Below are 27225 nucleotides of genomic sequence, written 5' to 3' on the forward strand. Positions count from 1 at the left end.
GACTTTGTCTTCATCTTGTGGTGTTTACGGGAAGTGAAACTTGACCATGCAATCACATATTATGATGTGGTTCACATGTTGCACATTTGTACATGTTCTTAAGACTGCACTCAGTAGGTCACAAGACTAATACATGTAATAGAGAAAGTAGTACATCCTTAGTGAAAACTCTCCTCCAGAGCAAATCATTGAGACAGTCATGTGTCTGTGTGTATAACCCCTCAGTAATGCCCCCTTCAATGAGGCTGGTTTATTACAGCTTTAAATCACACAGCTGATCAACAACAGGATCAGCTGGGTTTTAACTAACTCAAGACAAAGTATCAAAGTGAATACATATGTGTTTTGCAGGAAAGTATGTCATGCATTCCTCTTTTTGTTTTGAATCTACTTTGTATATATTATAATGCTGCAGTGGAGTTGGAGAAAGGTAAATGTGACTCCTGACTGTTTCTAAGTGAGAATCAAAACAGCTCCATCAAATCAAACACGTTGCACAGCTCCAGTATGCCATGCTTTACCCCTCACATGTTTTCTGCTGACTCTCCTTCATCAGGGTGGGAGCTTCTTTGCTTACAGCAGGTTCATCCGTCACATGACTTCACACAAGGAAACATAGATTTAATGAGTTTGGCTGTCCATTAATGTAAAGGGTCAAAGAGATTCATGGAGGGATGCAATGCATTGAATAAGAAGAGATTACATCATTAAGAAATGATTTATTTATATTTTTGTACAATTCTCTTTCATCATTTATATTCTCTGTAAATGGTCACATGGCTATTTGACAGATGTACGTGAAGAAACTGGAAAAAACCTCAGACACATTTCTGAATAAAACTGCTGGTTATTCAATCACAAGAGATCTGAAGCAGCATTACACATACTAAACTTAATTGTAAAGCTGTTATTTCCTTTAGGTTAATAAGAAATTGACATTTTCAATTACCATAAATGTTATTGTCCATCTATACATACGGAGAATGTCACATGACGAAGAATCAATCAAAGATGCTACCTGCAGGAAAACAACATACCCATATATACAAATAATGAATCAAAAGACCCCAAAATATCAGTTATTCAAGTTAAACGGATGAATTATAGTGCTATACAAATGATGTTTGACTATAAACTAGATGTTGATAAAAGGAGAATTGACAGCTTTGATTTGTTAGTTTTGTTGGTTTCATGCCATTTCAGCAAAACATACAAAATGATTACATTTGTTAAAAGTCAAGAATTCTCCACAAAAAAAAACATTCTGATGACATCCATTAAAGGAAAACAGAAAATCTATTAATTGATTTAAAGATGTTGGGGATAAAATGTAAACATTCCTCTTCCTTGACTCAATATGTCAACAATTATTTTCAGATTAAGATAAAAAAGAAAATGTCAGTGAGTTACATGAACACGACACACAGCCTATGAACAACTATTACCACATATTAACTATAACTAAAAACAATGTTTTATTTACACTGGGACTTTGGGAAAGCTGTAAATAAAACATGATCACATTTTCGGAACATTTAGAAATCTTACAGGCTAAAATTATGATCTGATGATCATCTGTTTTTTATCTTGATTATTTCAAAGAGATCTAGACGGACAGTGAAGTCAGAATAAAGTCTGAACTAACACTCCTGAGCATCACAGAGGAATCTCACTTTGACAGATCTTGATATCAGCAGTTTTAGCATCACCAGCTGGTCCAATACCGAAATATGGGAAGAGTTCCTCAGTGAAAGTGTCTCTGTGAGTGCAGATGTGAGTCATGTGTTCAGGGTCGTAGAAGGAGACCTCCCCCCTGTCATAGTCCAGCTGGACTCTGATCCTCTGGAGATTCTTCTCCACTCCGACAGTCTCACCAGCACCATTAGTGTATTTTCCACTGCTATGTTCTAAACACCAGATTCCATATCTTGGTGAGACAAATATCTTTCCCTTCCTGTCAGCTGACTCTTTAGTGTAACCTATATTCCAGACAGGATAATCTCCCACCTCCACCTCCCAGCTGTGTTTCCCTGAGCTGAAGCCCTCAGAGCCCAGAACATCAGCACCGTTAGTGAATCTCTCTGGATTATCAGGAAGCTGCTGATCTTTGTCTCCACGTCTCACACTGGTCAGATCGTCAGACAGAGAGAGCCAGCGGTTTGCAGTGTTTGGGTCCAGAATGACAGGACTGAAGTGGACCTGGTCCTTCATCTTCTCCCAGACTCTGAAGGACAGGTTGCCCAGGTGTTTGGCCACATCTATCAGCGCTCCTGAGAGCAGCTGTGGGTCTGACAGTGAGCTCTGGACTCTGGCTCTGCTCTGAGTGGCTTTGTAACTGCTGAGGAAGGGCCCGTTGTGTTTCTGCAGCTCTTCTTCAACAGCAGAGATACTGTGTGACAGAGAGGAGATGTGCTCCTGAATGCTCTTCATCTCTCTGCTGATCGTCTTCCCTTTCTGCTCCTCTTCCTCCCTCAGAGCTGCCAGTCTGGACTCCTCTTCCTCTTTCAGGAACTGATGGAGCTTGTTGAACTCTGCTGTGATCTGCCTCTCTGTGGACAGCAGCTGCTTCTTGGACACTTGAATCACTGCATTGTATGTTTTCTCCACTCCTTTGTATTTGTTCCTCTTGTCCTGCAGAGACCCTAAGTCAGATGTCAGCAGGTCCTTCAGCTCACTGACTGCTTGTTCTACAGGAACCACCTTGTGACCCTGGTGGAGAGAAAACTCACAGACAGGACACACAGCTCTCTCTTCATCCTTACAGAACAATTTAGGCTCTTCTTGATGTTTACTACACACCACCTCCAGCTTCTTCTCTCCTTTTTCTGTCTCAGATGATCCAGCTTCCTGTCTCTCAGCAAAGGAGTCAGACAGTTCCTTCAGTGTAAAGTTCGCCCAAGGATATTCTTTTGAGGACTTTCTTTTACAAATAGGACAGTTTTTGTTCTTACTTTGTTCCCAGAATTTCTGCAGGCAGCTCGAACAGAAGCTGTGGCTGCAGCCCAGAGACACAGGATCTCTGAAAGTCTCTGAACACACATGGCAGCTCAGGTAACTTTCAAGAAGAGCGGTTTTCTCAGCCATTTGTCTCGGTCACTGGTGTCTTTTAAAAGCAAAACTCACTAAGGTATGTCCTTTCTCTTAAGTGTTTCAAATCCTCCAAACGTGTGTCTCCCAGCAGAAATCTCACACCCTGTAATGGCGTCTCCGCTCTTTTCAACAATGTAAAAATCCTCTTTCGTTTTCTCTGCCCTCTGTCACATGATGATTGATCAACAGCAGGAAATGCTGCTATGTCATGTATTCTCCAGCAGATGGTGTCAGGATGTCTTTCAGAGGGAAATTAACTTTGGTATTCAGTTCAGGACGAGGACTTTGTCCAGGTATCTGTTGTTGGAAGAAAAACACATAAGATTTAATACCACTTTCAATCCCTCTAATCTCTTTCACTAGTTAATCATTGATAGTTATAAATGCAGTCATCTGTTTTATTACCAGCAGATATATTGGAAAGATGAACTTCGGAATCTGGAAGACTTTCAAGTTCTGACTCAAACATGTTTTTAACCCATTTGTTTCCTCTTTGTGATCATCTGACCGGTGTTCAATCTTAAACACTGACAGTTAAGGAAGATTGTTGGAAATGTAAATTTCACATATTTAACACTATTTTAAGATTAAGCATTGCACATAAACAGGCCACTAATGCCAAATATAAGTATGCTGTCCGCTTCATTAAAAGAAATGAGGACACAATGAGGGCTGACTCACTTGCCAGAAATCTGCGCAACAACAGTTGCTATGATTTCTGGAAAGAGGTCAAAGTCATAAACAGCTGTAAGACTCCCTTACCGTCTTCCATTGAAGGAGTGTGTGGGTCAGGCAACATTGCAGAACTGTGGCGACAACACTATCATGGTGGTTGAAAAGGTTGACTCCACTGAAAACGTTACAGTTAGATCAGAGGAAGTCTTCAACACTATGAATCTAGAAAATAACAAAGCTTGTGGCCCGGATCTCATCTCAGCTGAACACTTCAAATATGCCAGTCTTAAGCTTGCTCGTCTTCTTGCTCTGTGTCTTACTGGTTTCCTTAATCATGGTGTCTTACCAGTTTCTATGTTATCTGTGCTACTTGTGCCAGTCATCAAGGATAAAGCTGGGGAAAGTAATGGCATTAATAATTACAGACATATTGCTTTAGCTAGCATTCTCTCCAAAGTGCTGGAGACAATTCAGTTGGATAGGCTGGAAAGGTATATTACCACAGCTGACAACCAGTTTGGTTTTAAAAGAAAACACGGCACAGATGTGTGTATTTTTGCTTTAAAATACATTATAGCAAAAATATAGAAGCCAAAATTCCACCATGTTTCTGTGTTTTATTGATGCCTCTAGGGCATTTGATAGACTGAATCATTTCAAATGATTTGACAAAATGTGCCAGAGAGGGGTACTCAAGTACATAATAAGGATCTTAGCCTTCTGGTATGCACATCAGACTATGCAGGTGAAGTGGGGCAATACTGTGTCTGAACATTTTATGTTGGTAATGGGGTCAAGCAAGGTGGGATTTGATCTCCTTTGTTGTTTAATCTGTACATGGATGATCTGTCTAGGAAACTGAACTTGTGTAAAACTGGCTGTGTCATCGGTGCTACTGTTGTCAACCACCTTATGTACGCAGATGATTTAATCATCTTTTCCCCGTACAGTGCAGGCTTACAACAGCTTCTGAGGATTTGTTCCCAGTATGGCATTGATTTTAATATTAAGTATAACGCCAAGAAGAGTAGCATCAGGATTGTGCGAAGTAAAGAGGATAAAAAGGCTGTATTTCCTAATTGTATTCTCAGTAGCAACATTCTTCTTGTGTGCAGTGAGATTAAGTACCTTGGTCATTATATCTCTGATGATCTCACAGATGACAAAGACATCCATAGACAACGCTGCAAACTGTATGCCCAGGCAAACATATTAATGCGGAAATTTCACAAGTGCTCTGTAGATGTCAAGGTATCACTTTTTAAAGCTTTCTGTACACCATTGCACACGGCTCACCTACGGAGTAACTACAAGGCTAGCAGCATGCAAAAACTAAAAGTTGCATACAATGATGCAATACGGTTGCTGGTGAGGGTACCGAGATGGCACAGTGCCAGCCAGCTGTTTGTTAACTTGGGGGTACCTACCTGTCAAGCCCTTTTAAGAAATGTAATGTCCAAATTCATGTGTCGCCTAGAAGAGTCAGACAATCATGTTATCTCGATTTTAATTAACCCTGTGAAGAGTTCTACTCGGTTCTCTTCCATGATTTGGAGACATTGGCGCAACAGCCTCTACAGACAGTGAGCATGTGTGGCTAGCTGTGATTGGACTGATTTCATGTTTTTCATTTGGTTTTTTTGTTTAGCTTTTTAATCTTATTTATTGTTGTGTATTTTGTCATTTTGTCATTTTGTATGTGATATGGACCATGAGTCTGAAATAAAGATTGAATTGAATTGAATTAAGCTTCTTCATGACATTAAAGTCAAATGTGTGTTTCGATGAGCTTATATTCATTGAAGCTTTACAGCTCTCACTATCCTTAGACTTTGGTCTTATTGCATGCAGAATGTCCAAATGACCAATCAGAACGGAGCATTCATCTTAGCCCTGTTATAATCTTTTTTATTGCAGTACCTTTGAACTCAACGTTGTACTTCTACTTGTACTCCCTTGTGATTTTAAGCGGCATGATTCTCCATAAGAGTTGGAGTATACAGTATTTATGTTTAGAGTCACACAAACATAACAGTCTGGAAGAGCACATGTTTTAGGTGTCTTTTTACGTTCTTTGTTTTCATTGCAAAACCCCTCAAAACTTTAAATACTAAAACCAAATATCAGTTTTTATGAAAGATATTCAGATCATAATGATGCATGAAGAAGCAACCAACAACGTCAAAGATTATTCACTTACAAGACTCACGTATGCATGCACAACTTTTCAACTCAATTGTAGGATTTGATACATTTTTAACATTTAATAATACCAAGTAAGGGGCAGTACATGGCCTGGCACCAGGCATCACATATTCATATCAAACGCTTACATAATCCAATTTACATTAAGTTAACCAAATCTGCATTTCTGAATGCACTGATAAATGATTAGAAATAAAAAAACTCACTTCGTTAAGGAAGGAGAATCTCTGGCAGTGTGAGAAAAATATAGCACTTATTGAACATTAAAGCATGTAAACATTTCACAGTAAAAGCACAAAATCCAAATATGAACCTGAAAATGAGCATAATATGTCCTCCTTAGAATTACAATAAAGAATCAAGCTTTTTTATATCTATCTAAACACTCAGAGGCAGGCATATTGTCATAACTCGAACCCTGGTGGGGAGTCTATCAAACCGGCCCACACCTGTCACCTGTAAAACATGAACAACAGGGTGTCGCTGTCCAGGTTGCTAGGCGACAGTGCTACGGACCGTGGGTGTCAGTTGACGCAAACAGGAAGTCCACCTTAAGCCAGACCGTCTCATTTCATAGACCGCTTGGTTTGCTGTTCCTTCACTTTATTTTTATATTTATATACATTTATGTTGGACGAAAACTTAGCGTGAGGAAAGGCATGTGTGGCGTGAGTGCGAGAGATATGTGTTAATTGCGTGACTCTCACGCTCAATGCGTGAGGGTTGGCAGCCCTGACTATAAGTCATGATAATGATATGTGTACCATGGGACCTGTGTGAGGCTGCTGTCTCTTCTTGCTGACTTGAGCTTGCTGCGCCACACGATGGCGTACTTCCTCTTGAAATCGTCGAAGGCTCTCCTCAGTCTCCCTCCTCTTCTCTGCCTGGATCTCTTCAAAGCAAGAGCCTGAAACAAGACATGGGAAAACAGGTTGGAGCACCTTAGGTTAAGTCAGGACTCTAAATGATGTGAATGTGAAAATGTATCAAGCGTTTTCTAAATTAATAATAAGAATACATTCGATTTATAAAGCACCTTTCATTGCTCACAGCAATCCCAAGGTGCTACAGGAGGCATAATAAAAACAAACAAAATAAACAAAAGTTTAATCAAAAGCTTTTTTTTAAAGAAAGGTTTTTAAGCCTTTCTTGAAGGCCTCAGTGGTCTGTGGAGTCTTCAGGTGGTCTGTGGAGTCCTCAGGTGGTCTGGGAGGGAATTCCACAGGCGAGGAGCAGCTGCACAGAAAGCCCGATCCCCCATTGTGCAGAGTTTGGTCCTCAGGGGGCGAAGCCGATGGTTAGTTGTGGAGCGGAGGTTGCGTGTGGAGGTTTGAGATGTGAGAAGTTCCTTCAGGTATGGAGGAGCGTTCCCGTGGATGCATTGATGGGTCAGTAGTGCGATCTTGTATTCGATCCTGAATGAGACAGGAAGCCAGTGGAGGGAATGAAGAACGGGTGTGATGTGGTTGTATTTTCTCACCCTCATCAGGATCCTAGCGGCACTGTTCTGTACATATTGGAGCTTCTGAAGGCTCCCGCTAGGAGTCCCGATGAGGAGAGCGTTGCAGTAGTCCAGCCTTGAGGAGACGAAGGCACGGACCAGTTGTTTAGCATCTGACAGGGAGAGTGTGGGACGGAGTTTTGCAATGTTCCTGAGGTGGTAGAAGGAGGTTTTGCACAGGTGTTTGATGTGGGTGTCAAAGGTCAGATGTCTGTCAAATCTTACACCCAGGTTGGTAACTGCTGTGGAGAGGGGTATGTTTTGTCCAGAAAAGGTAATGTGGGTTACGGGGGATGACTGGGCCTGGTTTGGTGTGCCAACTAAAATATTCACTAAATTCATTTAATTAAAAGTGATTTGGATTTCCTGGTTTCACCTTTTTAAATGTACATATTTGTCTTCTATGATATCAAAGTAAATATCTTCCGGGTTTGGACTGTTGGTCGAACAAAGTAAGCAATATGAATATAGACGGTTCTGAGTCCAAATAACATTATTGATTAATGAATAGAGAATATAAATCAAGAAGAAAAGCCCATGTCAACACTACAATGATACATCAAAGTACCCTTAAGATTTACAACATTTTGCAAGTACGTCTATACTTAAGTATAATTTTGACATATTTACATACTAACTAATTATAACTAGTGCATTATTGTGCTAGCATAACTAGTAATATTGCAAATATGGGAAAGTGGACCTCATTTAGTGGAGTAGTTTAATCTATAACGATACATCACAATTTACTCCTTGATTTATTAGTATTAATCTGAATCTGCAAAATAACTAATAGGCTACTGTCAATTAAATGTAGTGGAGTAAAAAACACAATGTGAGGTTTAAGTTGAATAAAAGTACAGTACCTCCTCGGTAAATGTACTTATTTACTATTCCCTTCTCAGTGTTGCTACTTTTACTGAGGTTACTTCACATTAATTTCGACTTTTTTAACCAAGTCTGGTCATCACCACCACTAACGGTCTCTTTCGGCAGCCTAGCAACAGTACAAGCTAGCTTAGCAACGGTCTCTTTCGACAGCCTAGCAACAGTACCAGCCAGCTTAGCTCTTTAACATTAAATGCCAAACTCACAGATGGGTGCTCCATAAAGTCGTGCTCGCTCTCCACCCAGGCTCCCACCGCCACCACAGCATGGTTCCTCTCGGCCAGCTGGGGGCTCTTTGCTCGGCCGGACAGCAGCTCTGCACCTGCCGCTTGTCGACGGTTTAAACCTGCTCATTGGAGACGTTAGCCTGATGCTAGCTCACTGCCAACTATCTTCTCATTGACGTTAAAGGAGAGGTGTCATGCTTTTCCGGTTATTACCCGTCCCCTTGTGTGTTATGAAGGTTTTTATGCATGTAAACGGTGTGCAGAGTCAAAACCCTCAAAGTACACCCTGTAGCGAGTAAAACTCTAACACAGAAAATACCTCCCCAAAACGCCTCGTTGGAGATGCGTCACTGCCCATTTGATTCTTCCGGGTACGGCATGATGTCAAGCCGTACCCGGAACGAAATGGACCAATCTGTGGAGCCGTTACGTTACGTCGGCGGAGCCGATTGGTCCAAATTGACCAATCCACGGACTTCCTCACACACAGGCAGCTCTGCTGATTTCTCCTCCCTGGCTGCAGGCTGATAACAGACAGTTGGGATCCCGGCGAAATTCTCTCTGCAGACCCATTCTCACAGCGTTTATCAACCTTTTTCTTACTCAATATCAAGCCACACTTATTGTTTTTAATCCGGCTGTGAGTTTGTGTGTGCTCAGGATGAGTTTGGCTGTGTTTCGCTATGTATCCTAAACAAGGAAACAACACCTCCACGGAGCTCAGCGCGATTCACAACGTCCCGACCAATCAGAGCACACTGTGCTCACAGGGAGGGTGGGGGCTGGAGCTTTTGGAGCTACAACGAGCCGTTAAAGGCAGAGAGTGAAATTCAGTGAATACAAGTAGTTTACAGAGATGCTGTATGAGAAACCAATGTGAGTTTGGAAAAATGCACAGTATAAATCTATTTTAGTATACCTCAAAAATGGAATTATGATCAGTGGAAATGGCCATGACACCTCTCCGTTAAGTAATGGCGGGTTTCAATGTTATACTTTGCACACTAACTTTCTTCAAAACTAAAAAAATAAGTAGAAATCCCTGTTTCGTTTGTAAAAGCTAAGTAAACAGCAACTGGTTTGTTTGAGTTTCGCTCACTTTTACTATCGAACGAACAGCTCAACGGCGCATTACTGCCCCGACCTGGACAGGAGGAGATATTGTGTTAATACTAGTATACACCTGCAAGTATTAAGTAGTCTACCTTTATTTATTTCATTAATTTCTGTGGAGTAAACTAAAAAGAATGTTATTTTTAAAGTTTGGATTATTATTAAAGATATAGCCTACTTTTACATCTCAAATGATAAGGGTAAATGAAAGGTCTGAACACAAACTGCTATTTTCACAAAATACAGGTAAGGAAGAAAACACTTATTTTTTCGAAGAAAATAAGCCTATTCGTTTTGAAATAGGTTAAAACTAATACATTAAAACGTAATACAGGCATAGAGTTTAATAAAAAATTCTTAAAACAACTGGAAAAATAATCTCAGATACAATGTTCACGAGAAACAAACTAATTTACATTAATTGAATCTCTAATTTTAAACAAACTTCTTGCAGATATTCGATTAATTATTTTTGGTTAACTATGCAATTTGAACAACACAGAACATCTTGTTACATTTAAATAAATACAATTTATTATTATCAATAATATCAAAACAAAGGCTTTCTTTACTTTAATTTCTTTATTAAAAAATGACAGTATTTAACCACATGTGTAAATTGCATAGACATTATCAGATATAAAGATTACTCTGGATGTTGGTGGTTCTGACGATCTTGCGGAGGATGTCTGCGCTCGGAGAAGGGTCCAACTAAAGAGACAGAGAGAAAGGAAAGCAGGGTCAAAGATGAGAACAGGAAACACTTCAGAAGCTTTTAAGTTTGTTATTCTGACCTTTAACAGAGCCCTCAGATGAGTAATAAACAAAAAGCAGCTCACCTTTATGGACTTGCCGAGTTTGGTTAGTGTGGGTTTGAATGTCTCCATGGTGACGGAGTCTGGGCCGATGACGTCGCTGTAACACTGGTAAACAACGGAGGGGATGCGGTGGACCTCACAGTGGTTCAGTACTGAGAAAGTAAGAAAGATTAAACAATCAGAATAGCTGAATACTGGACATGCTCAAAAACGTTGTCCTTTAGGCCAGCTGCAGGACAACAGATGAGAGACAAAGGGAACAAATGAAAAAGTGTCCCCTTCATAACACACAAGGGGACGGGTAATAACCGGAAAAGCATGACATGATGGGACCTTTAATTAAACAACTGTGGTCCCACAATTTCACTTCATAATAGATACAACTTTGTTTAAAATTAAACATTTTAATTTGATAAATCACAGTTTTCTAGGAATTTGTCATTTTATTTCTTAATAAGCAATAAACCCATTCAGATTTGTTTATTTTACAGTATTACTCCCCGTAGCTAGTGTGAGCAGTATGTATTTTTAAAGTAGTGTACAGAGTAGTTGTGTAGCAGGGACGTTTTTGTAAACTAAAACTGAAATAATAAATCTGTGAAATAAAAAAACCCAATATCTTTTAAGAAAAACTGAAATAATGACACCTGAGAAAAAACAGTATATCAGAACTGTATTACAGACTCACATTTTTGCCAAGGACACCAGACTCAGACATAATCCCACATGACACAAGACTGTTAAACTCCTCCACGTTTATTATTCACGCATTTTATTTGTATAGTATGTTGCATTGTTGTTGGAGCAGTATAGTTCAGATTTTCATCGCTAAAACTCCACTGTATCTATTTTTCATGACAGTGAAGCCTTTGAAATGTGAATCTTTGTCTCGACTTTCAGTGTCTTTAAGTGCTTTGGGATAAAAAGGACTAAATCAAAACGAAACGGCACGTGATCTTCGCTGAGTGAAAAGAAGCACTAATGGCACTAAATGTCATTGAGTTGGCAGAGGATTTCGTGCCAAGACACTTATAGTTTTCCCTGAATTACACACCTCAGGAGCAGTTTGGGTTCACTGTCCCGCTCAAGGACACTTGAGATATGTAACAAATTAAACTGGCTAGACCTGGATTCATTGATCCGACACACAAGGGGATAACTTCCCGTCACTTTCATTTATATCCAGGTAACATTATGGTGCTTTTGAGATTACTGAATAGCAATTGAAGCGTTCATTAATTCATAGAGAGTGAAAATGACCGTGAGAAGATCTGTAGTGTAATAAACAGTTAATGTTAGTTACTGAATAAAAGAAGATCACAGTCTTTCTTTAAAGAGTCCTCTCCTGCAGATGTATATCAGTATGTAGTGTCTCTACTTTAAAGAGTCCTCTCCTGCTGATGTTCAGGTGTATATCAGTATGTAGTGTCTCTACTTTAAAGAGTCCTCTCCTGCTGATGTTCAGGTGTATATCAGTATGTAGTGTCTCTACTTTAAAGAGTCCTCTCCTGCTGATGTTCAGGTGTATATCAGTATGTAGTGTCTCTACTTTAAAGAGTCCTCTCCTGCTGATGTTCAGGTGTATATCAGTATGGAGTGTCTCTACTTTAAAGAGTCCTCTCCTGCTGATGTTCAGGTGTATATCAGTATGTAGTGTCTCTACTTTAAAGAGTCCTCTCCTGCTGATGTTCAGGTGTATATCAGTATGTAGTGTCTCTACTTTAAAGAGTCCTCTCCTGCTGATGTTCAGGTGTATATCAGTATGTAGTGTCTCTACTTTAAAGAGTCCTCTCCTGCTGATGTTCAGGTGTATATCAGTATGTAGTGTCTCTACTTTAAAGAGTCCTCTCCTGCTGATGTTCAGGTGTATATCAGTATGGAGTGTCTCTACTTTAAAGAGTCCTCTCCTGCTGATGTTCAGGTGTATATCAGTATGTAGTGTCTCTACTTTAAAGAGTCCTCTCCTGCTGATGTTCAGGTGTATATCAGTATGTAGTGTCTCTACTTTAAAGAGTCCTCTCCTGCTGATGTTCAGGTGTATATCAGTATGTAGTGTCTCTACTTTAAAGAGTCCTCTCCTGCTGATGTTCAGGTGTATATCAGTATGTAGTGTCTCTACTTTAAAGAGTCCTCTCCTGCTGATGTTCAGGTGTATATCAGTATGTAGTGTCTCTACTGTAAAGAGTCCTCTCCTGCTGATGTTCAGGTGTATATCAGTATGTAGTGTCTCTACTTTAAAGAGTCCTCTCCTGCTGATGTTCAGGTGTATATCTGTATGTAGTGTCTCTACTTTAAAGAGTCCTCTCCTGCTGATGTTCAGGTGTATATCAGTATGTAGTGTCTCTACTTTAAAGAGTCCTCTCCTGCTGATGTTCAGGTGTATATCAGTATGTAGTGTCTCTACTTTAAAGAGTCCTCTCCTGCTGATGTTCAGGTGTATATCAGTATGTAGTGTCTCTACTTTAAAGAGTCCTCTCCTGCTGATGTTCAGGTGTATATCAGTATGTAGTGTCTCTACTGTAAAGAGTCCTCTCCTGCTGATGTTCAGGTGTATATCAGTATGTAGTGTCTCTACTTTAAAGAGTCCTCTCCTGCTGATGTTCAGGTGTATATTTGTATGTAGTGTCTCTACTTTAAAGAGTCCTCTCCTGCTGATCTTCAGGTGTATATCAGTATGTAGTGTCTCTACTTTAAAGAGTCCTCTCCTGCTGATGTTCAGGTGTATATTTGTATGTAGTGTCTCTACTTTAAAGAGTCCTCTCCTGCTGATCTTCAGGTGTATATCAGTATGTAGTGTCTCTACTTTAAAGAGTCCTCTCCTGCTGATGTTCAGGTGTATATTTGTATGTAGTGTCTCTACTTTAAAGAGTCCTCTCCTGCTGATGTTCAGGTGTATATCAGTATGGAGTGTCTCTACTTTAAAGAGTCCTCTCCTGCTGATGTTCAGGTGTATATCAGTATGTAGTGTCTCTACTTTAAAGAGTCCTCTCCTGCTGATGTTCAGGTGTATATCAGTATGTAGTGTCTCTACTTTAAAGAGTCCTCTCCTGCTGATGTTCAGGTGTATATCAGTATGTAGTGTCTCTACTTTAAAGAGTCCTCTCCTGCTGATGTTCAGGTGTATATCAGTATGTAGTGTCTCTACTGTAAAGAGTCCTCTCCTGCTGATGTTCAGGTGTATATCAGTATGTAGTGTCTCTACTTTAAAGAGTCCTCTCCTGCTGATGTTCAGGTGTATATTTGTATGTAGTGTCTCTACTTTAAAGAGTCCTCTCCTGCTGATCTTCAGGTGTATATCAGTATGTAGTGTCTCTACTTTAAAGAGTCCTCTCCTGCTGATGTTCAGGTGTATATTTGTATGTAGTGTCTCTACTTTAAAGAGTCCTCTCCTGCTGATCTTCAGGTGTATATCAGTATGTAGTGTCTCTACTTTAAAGAGTCCTCTCCTGCTGATGTTCAGGTGTATATTTGTATGTAGTGTCTCTACTTTAAAGAGTCCTCTCCTGCTGATGTTCAGGTGTATATCAGTATGGAGTGTCTCTACTTTAAAGAGTCCTCTCCTGCTGATGTTCAGGTGTATATCAGTATGTAGTGTCTCTACTTTAAAGAGTCCTCTCCTGCTGATGTTCAGGTGTATATCAGTATGTAGTGTCTCTACTTTAAAGAGTCCTCTCCTGCTGATGTTCAGGTGTATATCAGTATGTAGTGTCTCTACTGGGACATGTTTCCATGCTTTAATGTTCAAAAAGCTCTTTATGTTTCTCATACTACCTGTGCTGCAGCACCTCTTTTCACCCTCTGTCTGAAACCAGAGCCCAGTCTGCTCTGATTGGTTAGCTGGCAGTCTTAGTTTTTTTACTAATTGTGTTATAATAACGTGTGCATACTTAGCCATTTTTGTAATTATTTCTTCACTTTATCTGCATATCTGCTGTTGTAATCATGTACATTTCCCCGTTGCGGGACAAATAAAGGATTTCTGCACAAAAATACTGAGGTCTTGTAAACTGATGTCCCCTTTTGTTTGTTGATTTTAGTGGCTATAAAGTGGTGCAGTGACGCGTCCTAAAACCCGGAAGTAAGCTGCGCATGGGTTCCCTCGACAAAAAGCAATGCAATTTCTCCGTAGGATTTTGGAAAATAGCTGGAAATAAGGTCTGTGGTCGACACACATTTAAGAGACGGATCACGTTTTGTTCAGCCGGATAATCTCCACATGTCCACCCTACTTTTATCATTTTCTAATCATAAATCTAGTCGCCAGAAGCAAAATGCTAGCGTTATGCTATAAACGAACTACAGCAGGGTCGCACGACTTCAACGTCACGCCAATTTAAGATCCATATTAAAAAATACAGATTCAAAATGGTACAAGTTGAAGCGTTTGTTTGAACAGTTTGCAGGAGGCAGGTACTTGCTTTCAAGCAGAACAGGGCAAACAAACTTAGAGGAGTGTTTACGTGTTCGGTGTAATGACGTACCACGGCCTCGACAATTTCTGTAGTCCTATTCAGCCACTTGTTAACAACCATCGTTTTTCAGACACGTAAACTCTTCAGAAATCACCAGTGGGGTCACTGCTGATGTATTTAATGTCGTAGAACAAAGCGTGATCCGTCTCTTAAATGTGTCTCAACCACAGACCTTATTTCCAGCTATTTTCCAAAATCCTATGGAGAAATTGCACTGCTTTTTGTCGAGGGAACCGGGAGTGGTAAAATGCTAACTTACTTCCGGGTTTTAGGACGCGTCACTGCACCACTCTATAGGATTTAACATTTAGAAAACTGTGGCTTACTACACAGTAAACCCATTTTCTGGAATCAGCAGCACTCCGATTTACCAAGGCACTCCTGACAACAAAGTGCTTCCTCGTGAAGATAAAATAAAAGGTCACGCTGAAGCAGAGGGTTTAAAGAGAGTTAGATCATTTAGTTTTTTAATGGATTTAATATGCAAACCTCCTGTCTCTTCTGCAATAATAAAGCTGCCCTTCTCCAAATCTCTAGAGGCTGAAGAAGGAAAGCGGAGTTGTGCAGCTTTTAAGTGTTTCTTTGTGTTAGCAAATGTGAGACGGTAAAATCTGGAAAGCGGACTTCTGTTGTTTTTTGTGCACATATTTTATATCATTCTATTTCAATGTAAATACTTCTATATTTTATTTTACTATATTTTTTAATATTATTATAGTTTTCTTAAAATAGTTCTCTATCTGTGTGTACATTTTTGTTTTACTTTTATGTATGTACCACGACACCAAGTCAAATTCCTCGTACGTGTCAACCTACCTGGTGATAAACCTGTTTCTGATTCAAGTGACGGCAGTTTGAGATGCAAAGAGTCAGAGAGAACCAGTCGTACCTGCAGCCTGAAGTCCAGTCACTATGTTGGGCTGCTCCAGTGATTTGCAGACAGGCTTCCCAGAGAAAGCAGCGGAGTGGAGCGAGCGCAGGAAGGGAGCCGAGCTGCTGCTCAGGTAGTCTGCCGTCTTAAACTCAGACACAGAGCTCTCAGAGAGCACCGTCACATTCAGCTGTCTGAGCTGCAGGCAGCCAAACACCTGCAGGAGAGAGAGAGAGAGAGAGGTTCACCGTTAGCTAAAACACAACGGCATGGGACAGGAACAGTTTCATCCCACAGTCCCTGCATGTTTGGCTTTGTCGTTCTACAGTAAACATTGATTAAAGTGTACCATTATACAGCTAACTAGCTCCCCTGTAATTACGTACAGGACAACATTTTTCTGTCTGTTATAATCGTGTTGTGTACCCTTTCTTTACTAACAGGCTTTGAGCTGACATGTGCCGATAAACTCCTGTTTCTACATCGATATGCTTCATATTTGTAGGAAAACGGATGTAAGTCTGCTACCTGAGGAGAGACAGCTGCTCCTACATTTCCCTGAATAACAACATCATCTACTCACAGTGCCATCCGTCTGATTTGTGTTATATAAACATACCTTTTCTGTCCATTGGAAAAGCTGGTCTTCTGCAAGGTAGCAAGTCACTTGGCATATCAAAACCTTCAGGGAAAGAAATACAAGCGATATATTATGCAACGTTTTTCAATTAAAGACATGCTTATATTTGCCATATAACACTTGTGTGTAACGGAAGGAAGTATGGAGAAATGATGAGTTACAAATGAAAGGAAACCAACACACCGCAGCATCCTGGCAAAGACAAGAAGATTCTGAGACAGTTGCTTCCCGCGGGCAGTGAGACTGTTAAACAATTGAACTGCTGAAACAACTTCAAAACATTCATCTGCTACTCAGTAATATGTATCTAATATCTAATATATATCATTCCAGTAACTTGTATATAGACTCGTACTGCACTATTCCACATGCTCACTTTATTTTATAACTATTTTTCTTTTTGTATTGCTCTTGCTATCTGTATTGTTGTTATTATTATGTTGCATTGTTGGAGAAGCCTGTGACATAAGATTTTCAACAACATAATTACTCTGTAGCTATGTCAGATTGACAATAAAGAACCTTGAACACCTATTTTCAGTATATAGCTACAAACACCTCAAACTTGGTTCTAAAAATGTTGTCTTCCATGAGCTGGAAATGTGCTTTGCCTGTCTCTGTGTTATAGAGACAAACACGAGAGTAGGGATGGGTATCGTTAAGGTTTTAATGGTACTACTACTTTTATCGATAGCGCTTATCGATCCGGTCTTTTAACGGTACTTTTATCGGTTCTTTTGGAGAAAACTAACTAACTAAACAAATTGTGAACAAAATTAACATTGCTTTTTATTTAAATTAAATACATAATATTTCACATCAAAAGAAACAACAATGTTTTAACAAATCGTATTAAATAATGTGATGACAGAACTGTAAACAGAATAGCTGAAACTTTAACAAAATAAATAACTCAGTTACCTCTAATCATTAACCCATGTTTGTATCATTGAGTTAACTCCGTGTGTTGCTGCTAGCATACATAACACCTGACGTGGAAACGTTACTCGTGGATGGGGCTACAGAGCTACTAGAAAGACAGTTGAACCCGGTGCATTTCTCCGTCTGAATGTGGTGCACTTTTGCTAAATGTTTAGACAAATTGCTCGTGTTACCGCCCTGACATGCTAAACTCTTATTGCACTTTTGGTAACGAGCGAGACGGGTAAAGTTTAACCACACTTCGGAGCGCGTTCTCTCCGCCATCTCCTCCGCGTGTGTGTGTTGCTGTATGTAGCAGCTGCGTGTGTGTAAACCGCCCCGCCCCCTCGCACACAGACGGGGGAGAGAGATCTCTCGTCTGGATTGGAAAGATCGAAAATACTAATAATAATAATCATAGACGCGTTTTGCAGTCTTTTTGCGTATTAGAAACGGAGCTGGCGACACTAAAACTGCAATATAATGTTTGTGTAGCAATAATACATACGAGATATTTGTTACATGTCTCCAGTACCGATAAAAAGACCGATAACGTCGGAGCTTAACGGTACCACGGTCTTTAATAATTCAGCCCCGGGGCCCATTTAATACCGGGACTCGGTACCCATCCCTACATCCCATCTTTTAAAAAAGGCCCTTTAAAGCAATTGTTCTGTGTGTCGGAGAGAAACTCAGTTTTTAGCCTTTGCAGACCATTTACATGCACTGAAACCTATATAACACACTACAGGAAAGGTATAACCACTCTTTTAATGGAGCAATGCAGAGAGGTTGTTTTTTTTAATGAAAATGTTGGTTTACTTCTAGAGAAAGGTCACTCTGCTGACAATTTGGTTATCTAGCAGACACTGGCAAATTAATAAGTCTGAAAATGCTTAATAATGCTTCAAAATGTAAATAAACTATATTAAATAAACACAGTCCACTCCCAGTGGATAATTGACACATTATGCTAGCGCTGCATTATTTATATTATTGATTAATCAGCGGATTATTTCTTGATTAACCGTTTGCTCTCTGTATCGGCAGAAAACTGTGAAAAAGCCGACCACCATGTTCCAGAGCACAAAGTGACGTCTTCTGGTGTCTGATGTGAAATGCAGTAAATCAGTGATGTATAAACTAATGGGTGATTGCTGCAGTATCTGTTGTCCACAGCTGCTTCCCACTGTTTGAAAATCTTCTCCTTCAGCTCATTAAATCCCTGCAGCCGTCAGAACACAAGTGTGTAATAAATCTGACGCGGCGCACATCAGACGGCCCGTTATAACTCTGTTTTCTGACACTTTATGGAAGAGGCGGCGGATTACCAGGGCTCATTAATCCTGTGTTCGTGGCCTACTTTCCAACTTTTGAAGCTGAAGTGGAGTTTCATATTTTATTTTTGAAATGATGCTGAAATGACTAGACTTCCAGTACAACATGCACTACAAAGGTGTTGGATTCATTAACTTCTATTAACTATAAAACGGCTTTAACAGATGTTTATGATTTATTAAAATTTTCATTAGAAGCATCTTGAAAATCCTGAATGTCCTCTTCCAATATGAGAGTCCACATGATAACAAAGGTATCCCAACTGTAGCTGAGTACATGACAGGATGTATGATTACCTAGAAGAGCGTCAGGACTGTTTGAGGCATATGATAGCTATGTGATTAACATGATGATTCAGCCTCTATGGAGATAGACATATGACAAGCATGATCATTTCTGACGTGGAGCTAATCTGAAGTAAACATTGAATACTGCTTTATATTCCTCCATCTTGTGACTGTGTAACTCCCTCTCTTGGATATCAGCATGTGAAGGACACTGTTCAGGAACTAGTTGATGCTCTGTATGTGATGACTACTTCCATTCTTGAGAGGATCATAAATACATGGATCCTGAGATTGAAGCTCAAGCCGGTGACGAGGGATATTTTTCTAACACATCTGCATTTCTTTGATCTATCCAATTTACTCAGGATTTTCCTCCTGTTTGTAGCTTGACAGTGAACTGGGCAGGATCATTATAATATGCTCCTAATAAACTAATAAAACAAATGAAAGCTCAGCAGTCTTTAAACTGAATGATTATTGAGTTCACAGCACGGTGGGGTCACTCACTGCTGGGTTGTCCTTCGGTCTGTAGAAAACACAGGTCGACTCCTCGCTGGCGACCCCCCCGCTCCTCTCGTTCCACACCGATGCTCGTCCCAGCGCGTCCCAGTTTTCAGAGGTGAGAGCGTACACTGACAGAAACCCTGTGGAGACGGATGAGAACTCAACAGCAGCTCACACGTCAGACAGACCTACAGTACATTTATAGAGCTCTCCTCACAGCGGACATTGGGACAGGTATCTGCTATGATTCAGGTCTGACCAATTAATGTATTGCATATTTAAAAAGTTAATCATTTAAGGTGTTTCTGGGAAAATGCCTACCATTTATTGGTTTCATCCTATGAACGGTTAGCTTTAATTAGCTGTATGTGACGTTGAAGGGGTCCCTGAACTTATCCAAATACAAAACGTAATGATCAAGGTTCAAGGCTTTTATTTGTCATACGTACATAGCATAGTTATGTCGATGAACATCTTAGGTCACTTTGGGCCATAAAAATCCTTTTGTAATCTTTTTGTGTTAGGATGCAAAATAGTACAAGCATTATGAATATTAAGAGAGCCAAATCAAACTTTTGTTACACTGAACATGTTCACAGTTAGACAAAACAAGCTGCAGTTCAAGCTGACATTGTGTACTTTACCATACTGTGATGATATTACTATTTATTTCCGACATTTATTGACAAACAATCAAATAATGAAATAAGGAACCACATTCACTAAATTAACCTCAAGTTAAAATGTTCAATGTAGCTCTTCTATCAACAATGCCTGGCTGCATTATGTAATTTAGTTCTTGATGGGTTCTTGTTCTCCTGTGCATTTGTTTTTTCTGTTTGTTTTGCTGTACTGAAAATCTGTGTTATCTCAGAGTTAATGGCGCTGGACTGCTCTATGTTCCAACGTCCTCTGAGGGAACATTAAAGTTTCATGTGATCTGTAATAATATTGGGTGTTCTGTCAGAAAGACTCAATAATGGTAATGCAACATTCAGCTGCTCTGACACTCACTGGCGGCGTTGTGTCCCACAGCGAGGATGAACTCTGAACACGGCAGCTTGTTTCCGGACTTCAGCGACTCGGAGACTTCGGGGCTCCAGTGCAGATGAACCTCCCTGATCAATGAGGGACGGGGGTTAGAAGAGAAGCAACAGTTATACAAAACACTGCTCAATTAAATATTTAAAGACTAAAGTCCACTTAGGATCCAGCTGCCTGCAAGTAACGACCATTGTTTCCTTAAATCATTTTCCATATAGGTCTCTAGCAGATTTGACAAAACATTTTCATGGTTATTTCTCATATTTTATTATTAATGACATCTTTGTCTACTTATCTTAAAGGTAGGGTAGGTAAGAATGGAGAAACCAGCTCGAGTGCGCTAGAATTTGAAAGTACACAACCGGAAAAAATCTGCCCCTTCCTTCACACTTCCTTACAGAGCCCCTCCTCCAACACACACGAACACGCACATGACCAATGAGGGCACGAGATAAGTTTGTGCACAGATGGAAGGCTGACAGGCAGGTAGGCCATCCAGTTATTTTAGCCGGGCCGGCTCAGATGATTGGTCGTGCTTTTTACAGCGCCACGGCTTCCACAGATGAAATATTTGTATATATTTAATATATTCATTGCTATCGGGATGTTAAGAGCATTCCATGGAATATAACAAGAAGTGTCTCTGAAGTGAATTACCTACCCCACCTTTAAACACTCCTTAAGGCCACGATAATCAAACCCCACCTCTCCTCAGAAGAGATTGAATCAGGTACTTTACTTTGAGGTATTGGTACTTGTTAATTGCATGCCATTTTGTACATCTACTGAGCAATCTTGGAAATAGTGTGCTTTTTCAATCTTGCAACCCAGGTCCCGTAGGCATCAGGTTCACCAGATATGTGCTTAAACTGAACGTAAATTGCTTTTTAAAGTCTGCATCACAGGCACAGACTGTGTGTGTAGATCAGGGGTTTCAAACTCAAGGCCCGGGGGCCAAATCCGGCCTGTGACTTCATTTGATGTGGCCCCACAAGAGCTTGCAAAGAATATAATATGTTTATTATAAGGTTACATGCCGATTTACAGAAGCACGTTGTCCATAAACTACATGTCCCACAATGCATCTCAAATTTGACTTTTTTTCTCAGAATTTGACCTTTTTTCTTCAAAATATTCCTTTTTTCACAGAATCTGCCTTTTTTCAAAATGTTTTTTCTCCAGAATTTGGCTTTTCTTTTTAAATCATTTTTGTGACATTCTCACTGAGGAGACTTGCAATTATCTTCCCCAGACTTCTGCTTTCAGACGTAGTTAATTATGAAGTTATTACCCTATCTGATAATAATCCAATGCAGAGGCAATAATGTAATATACTACATTATTTTATATATATTGTATATAGTGTTATATATAAAACTGGGCCTTTGAGTGCAACCATGATGCTAATGTGGCCCGAGATGAAATTGAGTTTGACACCCCTAGTATAGATTGAATAATAGTATGCATAGTAAGGGTTCTGCAAGGAAGAACCTTGTATGGGAGTGGATGTACATAAAGGTAGCAATTGGTTAGCTGAGAGTGATATAATTAGCAGAGGTGTAAGTACATTTACTCAAGTACTGTACTTGTTTGAGGTGCTTGTACTTTACTTGAGTATTTCCATTATATGCTACTTTGTACTTCTACTCCACTATAATTCAGAGGTACATGGTGTACTTCTACTCCACTACAATTATTGAATACCTTTAGTTACTTTACAGATCTGGATTAATGATGTGAAATATAATCAAGTGTTAAATCAGACTTTTTCACAAGCTACCCTGCAGTATACAAAGTCATTAAAACTAGCACCTTTACCAGCTTTGAGAACACTTTAATGATCAATCATTTTCAAACATATCATATATATTATTTTGAAATGGACCAATCTGCACAATGAGTACTTTTACTGTCGCTACTTTGACTATATTTTAATGCTGATACTTTTGTACTTTTACTTGTAACAGAGTATTCCTACACTGTGGTACTTCTACTTTTACTCAAGTACAAGATCTGAGTACTTCTCCCACCTCTGCTTAATATAATGCCATGCACACATCATGCTGCAGGAGTTTGTTGATTGTGTTGGTGCACATTAACATTGTGTCGTTTGAATCTTATCTATTATTTTGAGTTTTGTATGTGTTTCTATTGAGTCTTATTCACTTTTTTACTCAGCTTTGGATTCCATAATGTACCCATCTTCTATTTGATTGTCAAAAGAAACAAAGCAATAACCATATTGTCCAAAAAAAGGAAATCAAGGGGTGGGTGTTACTGAAATGTCATGTGTCATGTTAGCTAGCTAGAGCCTGGAAGATGCTAACTCAGATCAACGTGTTTTACATACAACTGTAAATGCGTGTATAATGCTCACATACAATATAACGTCTTACAACTTATTTCACCATTTCACATGACTTGATAAAACTGTCTGACGTAATTAAACTCCTTTTACATGTCCATGCTTCCTGATTTCCAGTCCCTATGCTAGCTAGCTGACGTTATTTACCTCTTTTCCTCCAGTTCTCTGCGGATTTCTGCATCCTCTTCGTTCTCATCGAGCTCCTCTTCGTCTTCCTCCACAGCCCGGGAATACACCGACAACACTTCACCGAAAAACGTCGCCATAATCACTTAGTTTACTAAAGGAAAAGCGAAAGTTAACTTAGTGGTGCAGATATGAAAATACTTCCTCAACTTCCGCCGGCAGCGACACCCCTTCAAAATAAATTCTCAACGCTTGAATCCTTCAGAATAAAATAATAACTTCGACAAACTAAAGTCAAGATAAAGTACACATTTTTTTAGGTTAAGACTTATCTTGAGGTACATAACGTTTTACAGGAGCATTGCCACGCCAAAAGGTTAGATATACCTGATAACAAATTACTTAAAGTGGACCTATCATGCTATATTTGAATAATATAGTGTAGGACCATACCTATATAAGGCATATTTATACCTTTTTTTCTTTTTCAAAATACCAAACAGATCATGCATTTTAGCCATGCCTCATTTTGCTCAATTTGACCATTTCTAGCTCTGGGCAGATTCAGTGAGAACAGCACCATCTACTGGCCTGGCATATGTACTACAGCATCTCCAGCGCTTTCGAACGGCAATGGCCGTGGCTGTCTCCTCTTGATAGGTGGAGAGTTGGCCCAATAGCCGTAGCGCCACCGTCCTGACGTCAGGACAGTGTTCAAATCTGGATCAGTTTTTATCAGATCCGTTGCAGCCCCTTTTTTAGAGATTTGGGTATGGAGGAAAATAGAGAGGGTTGTGTATTCTGACACTTGGTGAGTTCCCTGGAACACCGGGGACACATATTCATGTATAAAAGACGTACAAAAGTGCATTTTGCATGATAGGTCCCCTTTAAATGACATAAATAAGTAGAACAATCTAAAAGCCTGAATAGATAGAAATGGGCTTTTATTAAATTATTATAGTTGCATTTTTGCAGAGGTGGGAGAAGTACTCAGATCTTGTACGTAAAGGTCACCTATCATGCTATTTTTAGGCAAAAGCATAGGTCTCAGATATATAAAAATATATTAAAAACATGTCTATGAAGTGTTTTGCTCAAAATACCAAACAGATCACCCATTCTAGCCATGCCTCATATCCCTCTATTTCACTTCCTGTTTCAAAAGTGCTGATTTGGGTATAAAGCTTTAAAAAAAAAAAGAATTGATAAAGAAAAAAGGAGGGGGCTGAGCTCATGCGGGACCCGGCAGCTACTGTCTAAACTAAATACTGCCGTGATGAAACGCCATATCATGGATTATCAAGGATTATTTCTGAAACAGTATGGAGCTCAAAGGCTTTCTCTCTTGCCGGTTATACCACAAGGTGAGTTCCTTTTTATTTCCTGCTTCTTCACACACATGCTCTCCAGTACATGTTAGCTCTGAGTGTTAGCGATGCTAATGTAAACACCGACCATATTACGTCCAAAACAGTCGGGCATTGTTTCTGATAGCAACTTTCTGATAGTGCCGTGGGTCCACATTTCAGATATTACGTCATATCGGACGCAAATCTGGATCAGCTCCGTTGTAGCCCCGTTTTTAGAGATTTGGGTACGGAGGAAAAGAGAGAGGGTTTTATTTTCTGAAGCTGCGTGAGTTCCCTGACACACCGGGGACACATCTTTATGTATAAAAGACGTCAAAAAGTGCATTTTGCATGATAGGTCCCCTTTAAAGTAAAGTAAACTTAAGTAAAAGTAGAAGTACCAGAGTGTTTAAATATTCTGTTACAAATAAAAGTCCTGCATTCAAAATGTTACTCATTAAAAGTACAAAATATTAGCATCAAAATATACTTAAAGTACCACAAGTAAAAGTAATCATTGTGCAGATTGGTCCATTTCAGAATGATATATATGATGTGTTTTATAATGATTGATCATTAAAGTGTTCTCAAAGCTGGTAAAGGTGCAGCTAGTTTGAATGACTTTGTATACTGCAGGGTAGCTTGTGGATTTACTCCAGGTGGAACTAAAGACTGATTTAAGAGTTGATTATATTTCACATCATTAATCCAAATCTGTAAAGTAACTAAAGGTATTAAATTATTATTATTAATGTAGTGGAGTAAAAGTACAATGTAGCATAAAATGGAAATACTCAAGTAAAGTACAAGTACCTCAAACAAGTACAGTACTTGAGTAAATGTACTTTCTTAGTATGATCCGCTTTCCAAGGTTATTGACATCTACTATAAATATCCTCCAGCTATCGATATATGAATTAATCATACCTCATATTATATAACATAATCTTTATTTCCCTTGAAGGGATATGCTACAGACACCCATTCCCTCAAATGCTCTATACATTTTCTTTTAACACAATATGCAAATCAAAGGTAACTTTCCTTAAATAGTAATAATCTTTTCTCAGATAACAATAATTAAATAAATTATAATATTATGAGACACATTTAGCTATGATGGGTTATGACTTCTTACAGTAGTATCTTAAAGCTGGACAAAGGTGAAAAGTAAGTGTCGGAAGAAATATGAACTGATAACAGATTGCATTACACAGATGTGGTCGATACAACAGTGAAAAAGCGTATACAGTGTGCATAGATTTATGTTTCACAGTAATAATATTGACAGGTTACAAAAACCGTAGTGTGTATTTTACTCACATTGTGAATTCATGTGCACCTGTGGTTTAAAGGTACACCCAGCATTTATTTTCATCACTGAGATACGAATTCCTGCAAGTAAGGTGTGCATGAATATTTCAAAAGCACAGAAACACCATCAATTGAGCAGCTCAAACAAACAGAGACATGCAACACCAGTCGCTGCTCACAATCCCTGCTGGGAGCTCAGAGCGGCATGCACGAGTACGGCCTGTCCCTCATTCTGCCTGAGCTGCTCACTTAAATCAATAAATCATTTAAGGCCTGTGTCTCTAGAGGTTTCACATGTATGGCTATACAATTCATATAGGGGCTTGAATGTGACAATTAGCACAGGGAATCTTGATGTACTATTTTTAGCCCCTTTGTGCTAATTAAGGTTAAATCTGACATAGCGCATGACTTCTTTGTGGCGATGAATAATTAACACAGAAGCAGGAAAACACGATTCTTGAAGGATTCTGGCACATCTTTCAGTTGCACAGCTAGATGGAAACATAAGCCAAGTCATGTTAGGGGAAATTGGCTTCAAGATGACTGCAGAACATCCATCCTTTCCATTGTGTTGTATAATTCATTTTCCCCTTTAAGCTGTGCCCCCCCGAGATGAGGGACAAACAGAAATGTGATGACATCAGCACGGCCATAAAAATGCTTCATTGTCACCAGAAAACAAATTGTCCAGTGTTGGAAAGACAAATTGGACGGCGGGGTGAAGCCTGGGGTAGAATAGAGAGTATAAGCTCTATTACCAGGGCCGTGAGATAATGTGGCAAGATGGCCATAAAGCAGCAGAAGAGAGGTTTGCTGTCACAACATGGAGCAACATGCTAGGAGCAAGCTTCAGGCTGCTGTTAATATAATGGATAGTGGAGGGAGAGATGGAGGGAGAGATGGAGAGAGAGAGGGATGTTCTGCAGCTTAACAAACAATAAAGCCCCGGGACGAGAAGAGAGGAATGTCAAGAGGACAAACAGGGAATGTCACAACATCATTGGCTATTAAAAAAAGGGATGAGGACAGTCAGAGGACATTCAGAAAGAGACTGAAAGCCTGTCTTTCCTTGTGAGGCTGCAGTTCTAATTATTGTTATTTATACAGTTGTTCTTCAGCGTAAGAGGCACGAACCTGGCATGTTCCCGAGAGGAGAATTTGTAATTACACTGTTGACCCCCCCTGTGACCTTTCCACCAGTGCCGCCGTGTCCCAGAACATCAGGAAATATCAATACCTAACTGGCAGATTAGCAAGAGATTTACTGTGCAAAGCCATGCTTCTACCAGGATTCATGTTTTTAATTGCAGGTTCTGTTGTTTCATATTTGGCCAACTTCAATCAGCCCACTAATGTACGATTCTTTTAGTGATTTTAGAGAACACTGCAGCCTTGAGAGGAAACCAGCACGACGTTAAGACGTTAAGTACACTTCACTTGAGTATTTCCATTTTATGCTAATTTACACTTC

General features: G+C 39.6%; 2 protein-coding genes across 2 annotated transcripts; both read right to left on the bottom strand.

Annotated features, from left to right (window-relative positions):
- Positions 1 to 699: 699 nt before the first annotated feature.
- Positions 700 to 3248, bottom strand: LOC117490743 (nuclear factor 7, ovary-like). Its single transcript, XM_034140551.1, has one exon. It carries the CDS (start codon positions 3082 to 3084, stop codon positions 1657 to 1659), a length of 1428 nt encoding a protein of 475 aa, XP_033996442.1. The 5' UTR covers positions 3085 to 3248; the 3' UTR covers positions 700 to 1656.
- A 7014-nt stretch (positions 3249 to 10262) lies between these two features.
- On the bottom strand, positions 10263 to 23326 carry psmg1 (proteasome (prosome, macropain) assembly chaperone 1). Its single transcript, XM_034139950.1, has 7 exons — positions 23107 to 23326; positions 20565 to 20668; positions 19554 to 19690; positions 16480 to 16542; positions 15879 to 16077; positions 10539 to 10669; positions 10263 to 10410 (listed from the first exon to the last, which is right to left on the bottom strand). The coding sequence occupies exons 1-7, from the start codon at positions 23223 to 23225 to the stop codon at positions 10333 to 10335; spliced, it is 831 nt and encodes a 276-aa protein (XP_033995841.1). The 5' UTR covers positions 23226 to 23326; the 3' UTR covers positions 10263 to 10332.
- Between the last annotated feature and the right edge of the window lie 3899 nt (positions 23327 to 27225).

The sequence above is a fragment of the Trematomus bernacchii genome, unplaced genomic scaffold, assembly GCF_902827165.1.
Source record: "Trematomus bernacchii unplaced genomic scaffold, fTreBer1.1, whole genome shotgun sequence".
In the NCBI taxonomy this organism is placed as follows: Eukaryota; Metazoa; Chordata; class Actinopteri; order Perciformes; family Nototheniidae; genus Trematomus; species Trematomus bernacchii.

What these genes read in the sequence shown, in the direction of transcription:
- LOC117490743 (XM_034140551.1), bottom strand. Translation starts at nt 3,084, where the DNA reads ATGGCTGAGAAAACCGCTCTTCTTGAAAGTTACCTGAGCTGCCATGTG.
- psmg1 (XM_034139950.1), bottom strand. Translation starts at nt 23,225, where the DNA reads ATGGCGACGTTTTTCGGTGAAGTGTTGTCGGTGTATTCCCGGGCTGTG. An exon ending in TTTTCCAATGGACAGAAAAG is followed by an intron (nt 16,078 to 16,479) that starts GTATGTTTATAT and finishes TCTCTCCTGCAG; the next exon opens with GTGTTTGGCTGCCTGCAGCT. An exon ending in AACTCGGCAAGTCCATAAAG is followed by an intron (nt 10,411 to 10,538) that starts GTGAGCTGCTTT and finishes CTGTCTCTTTAG; the next exon opens with TTGGACCCTTCTCCGAGCGC.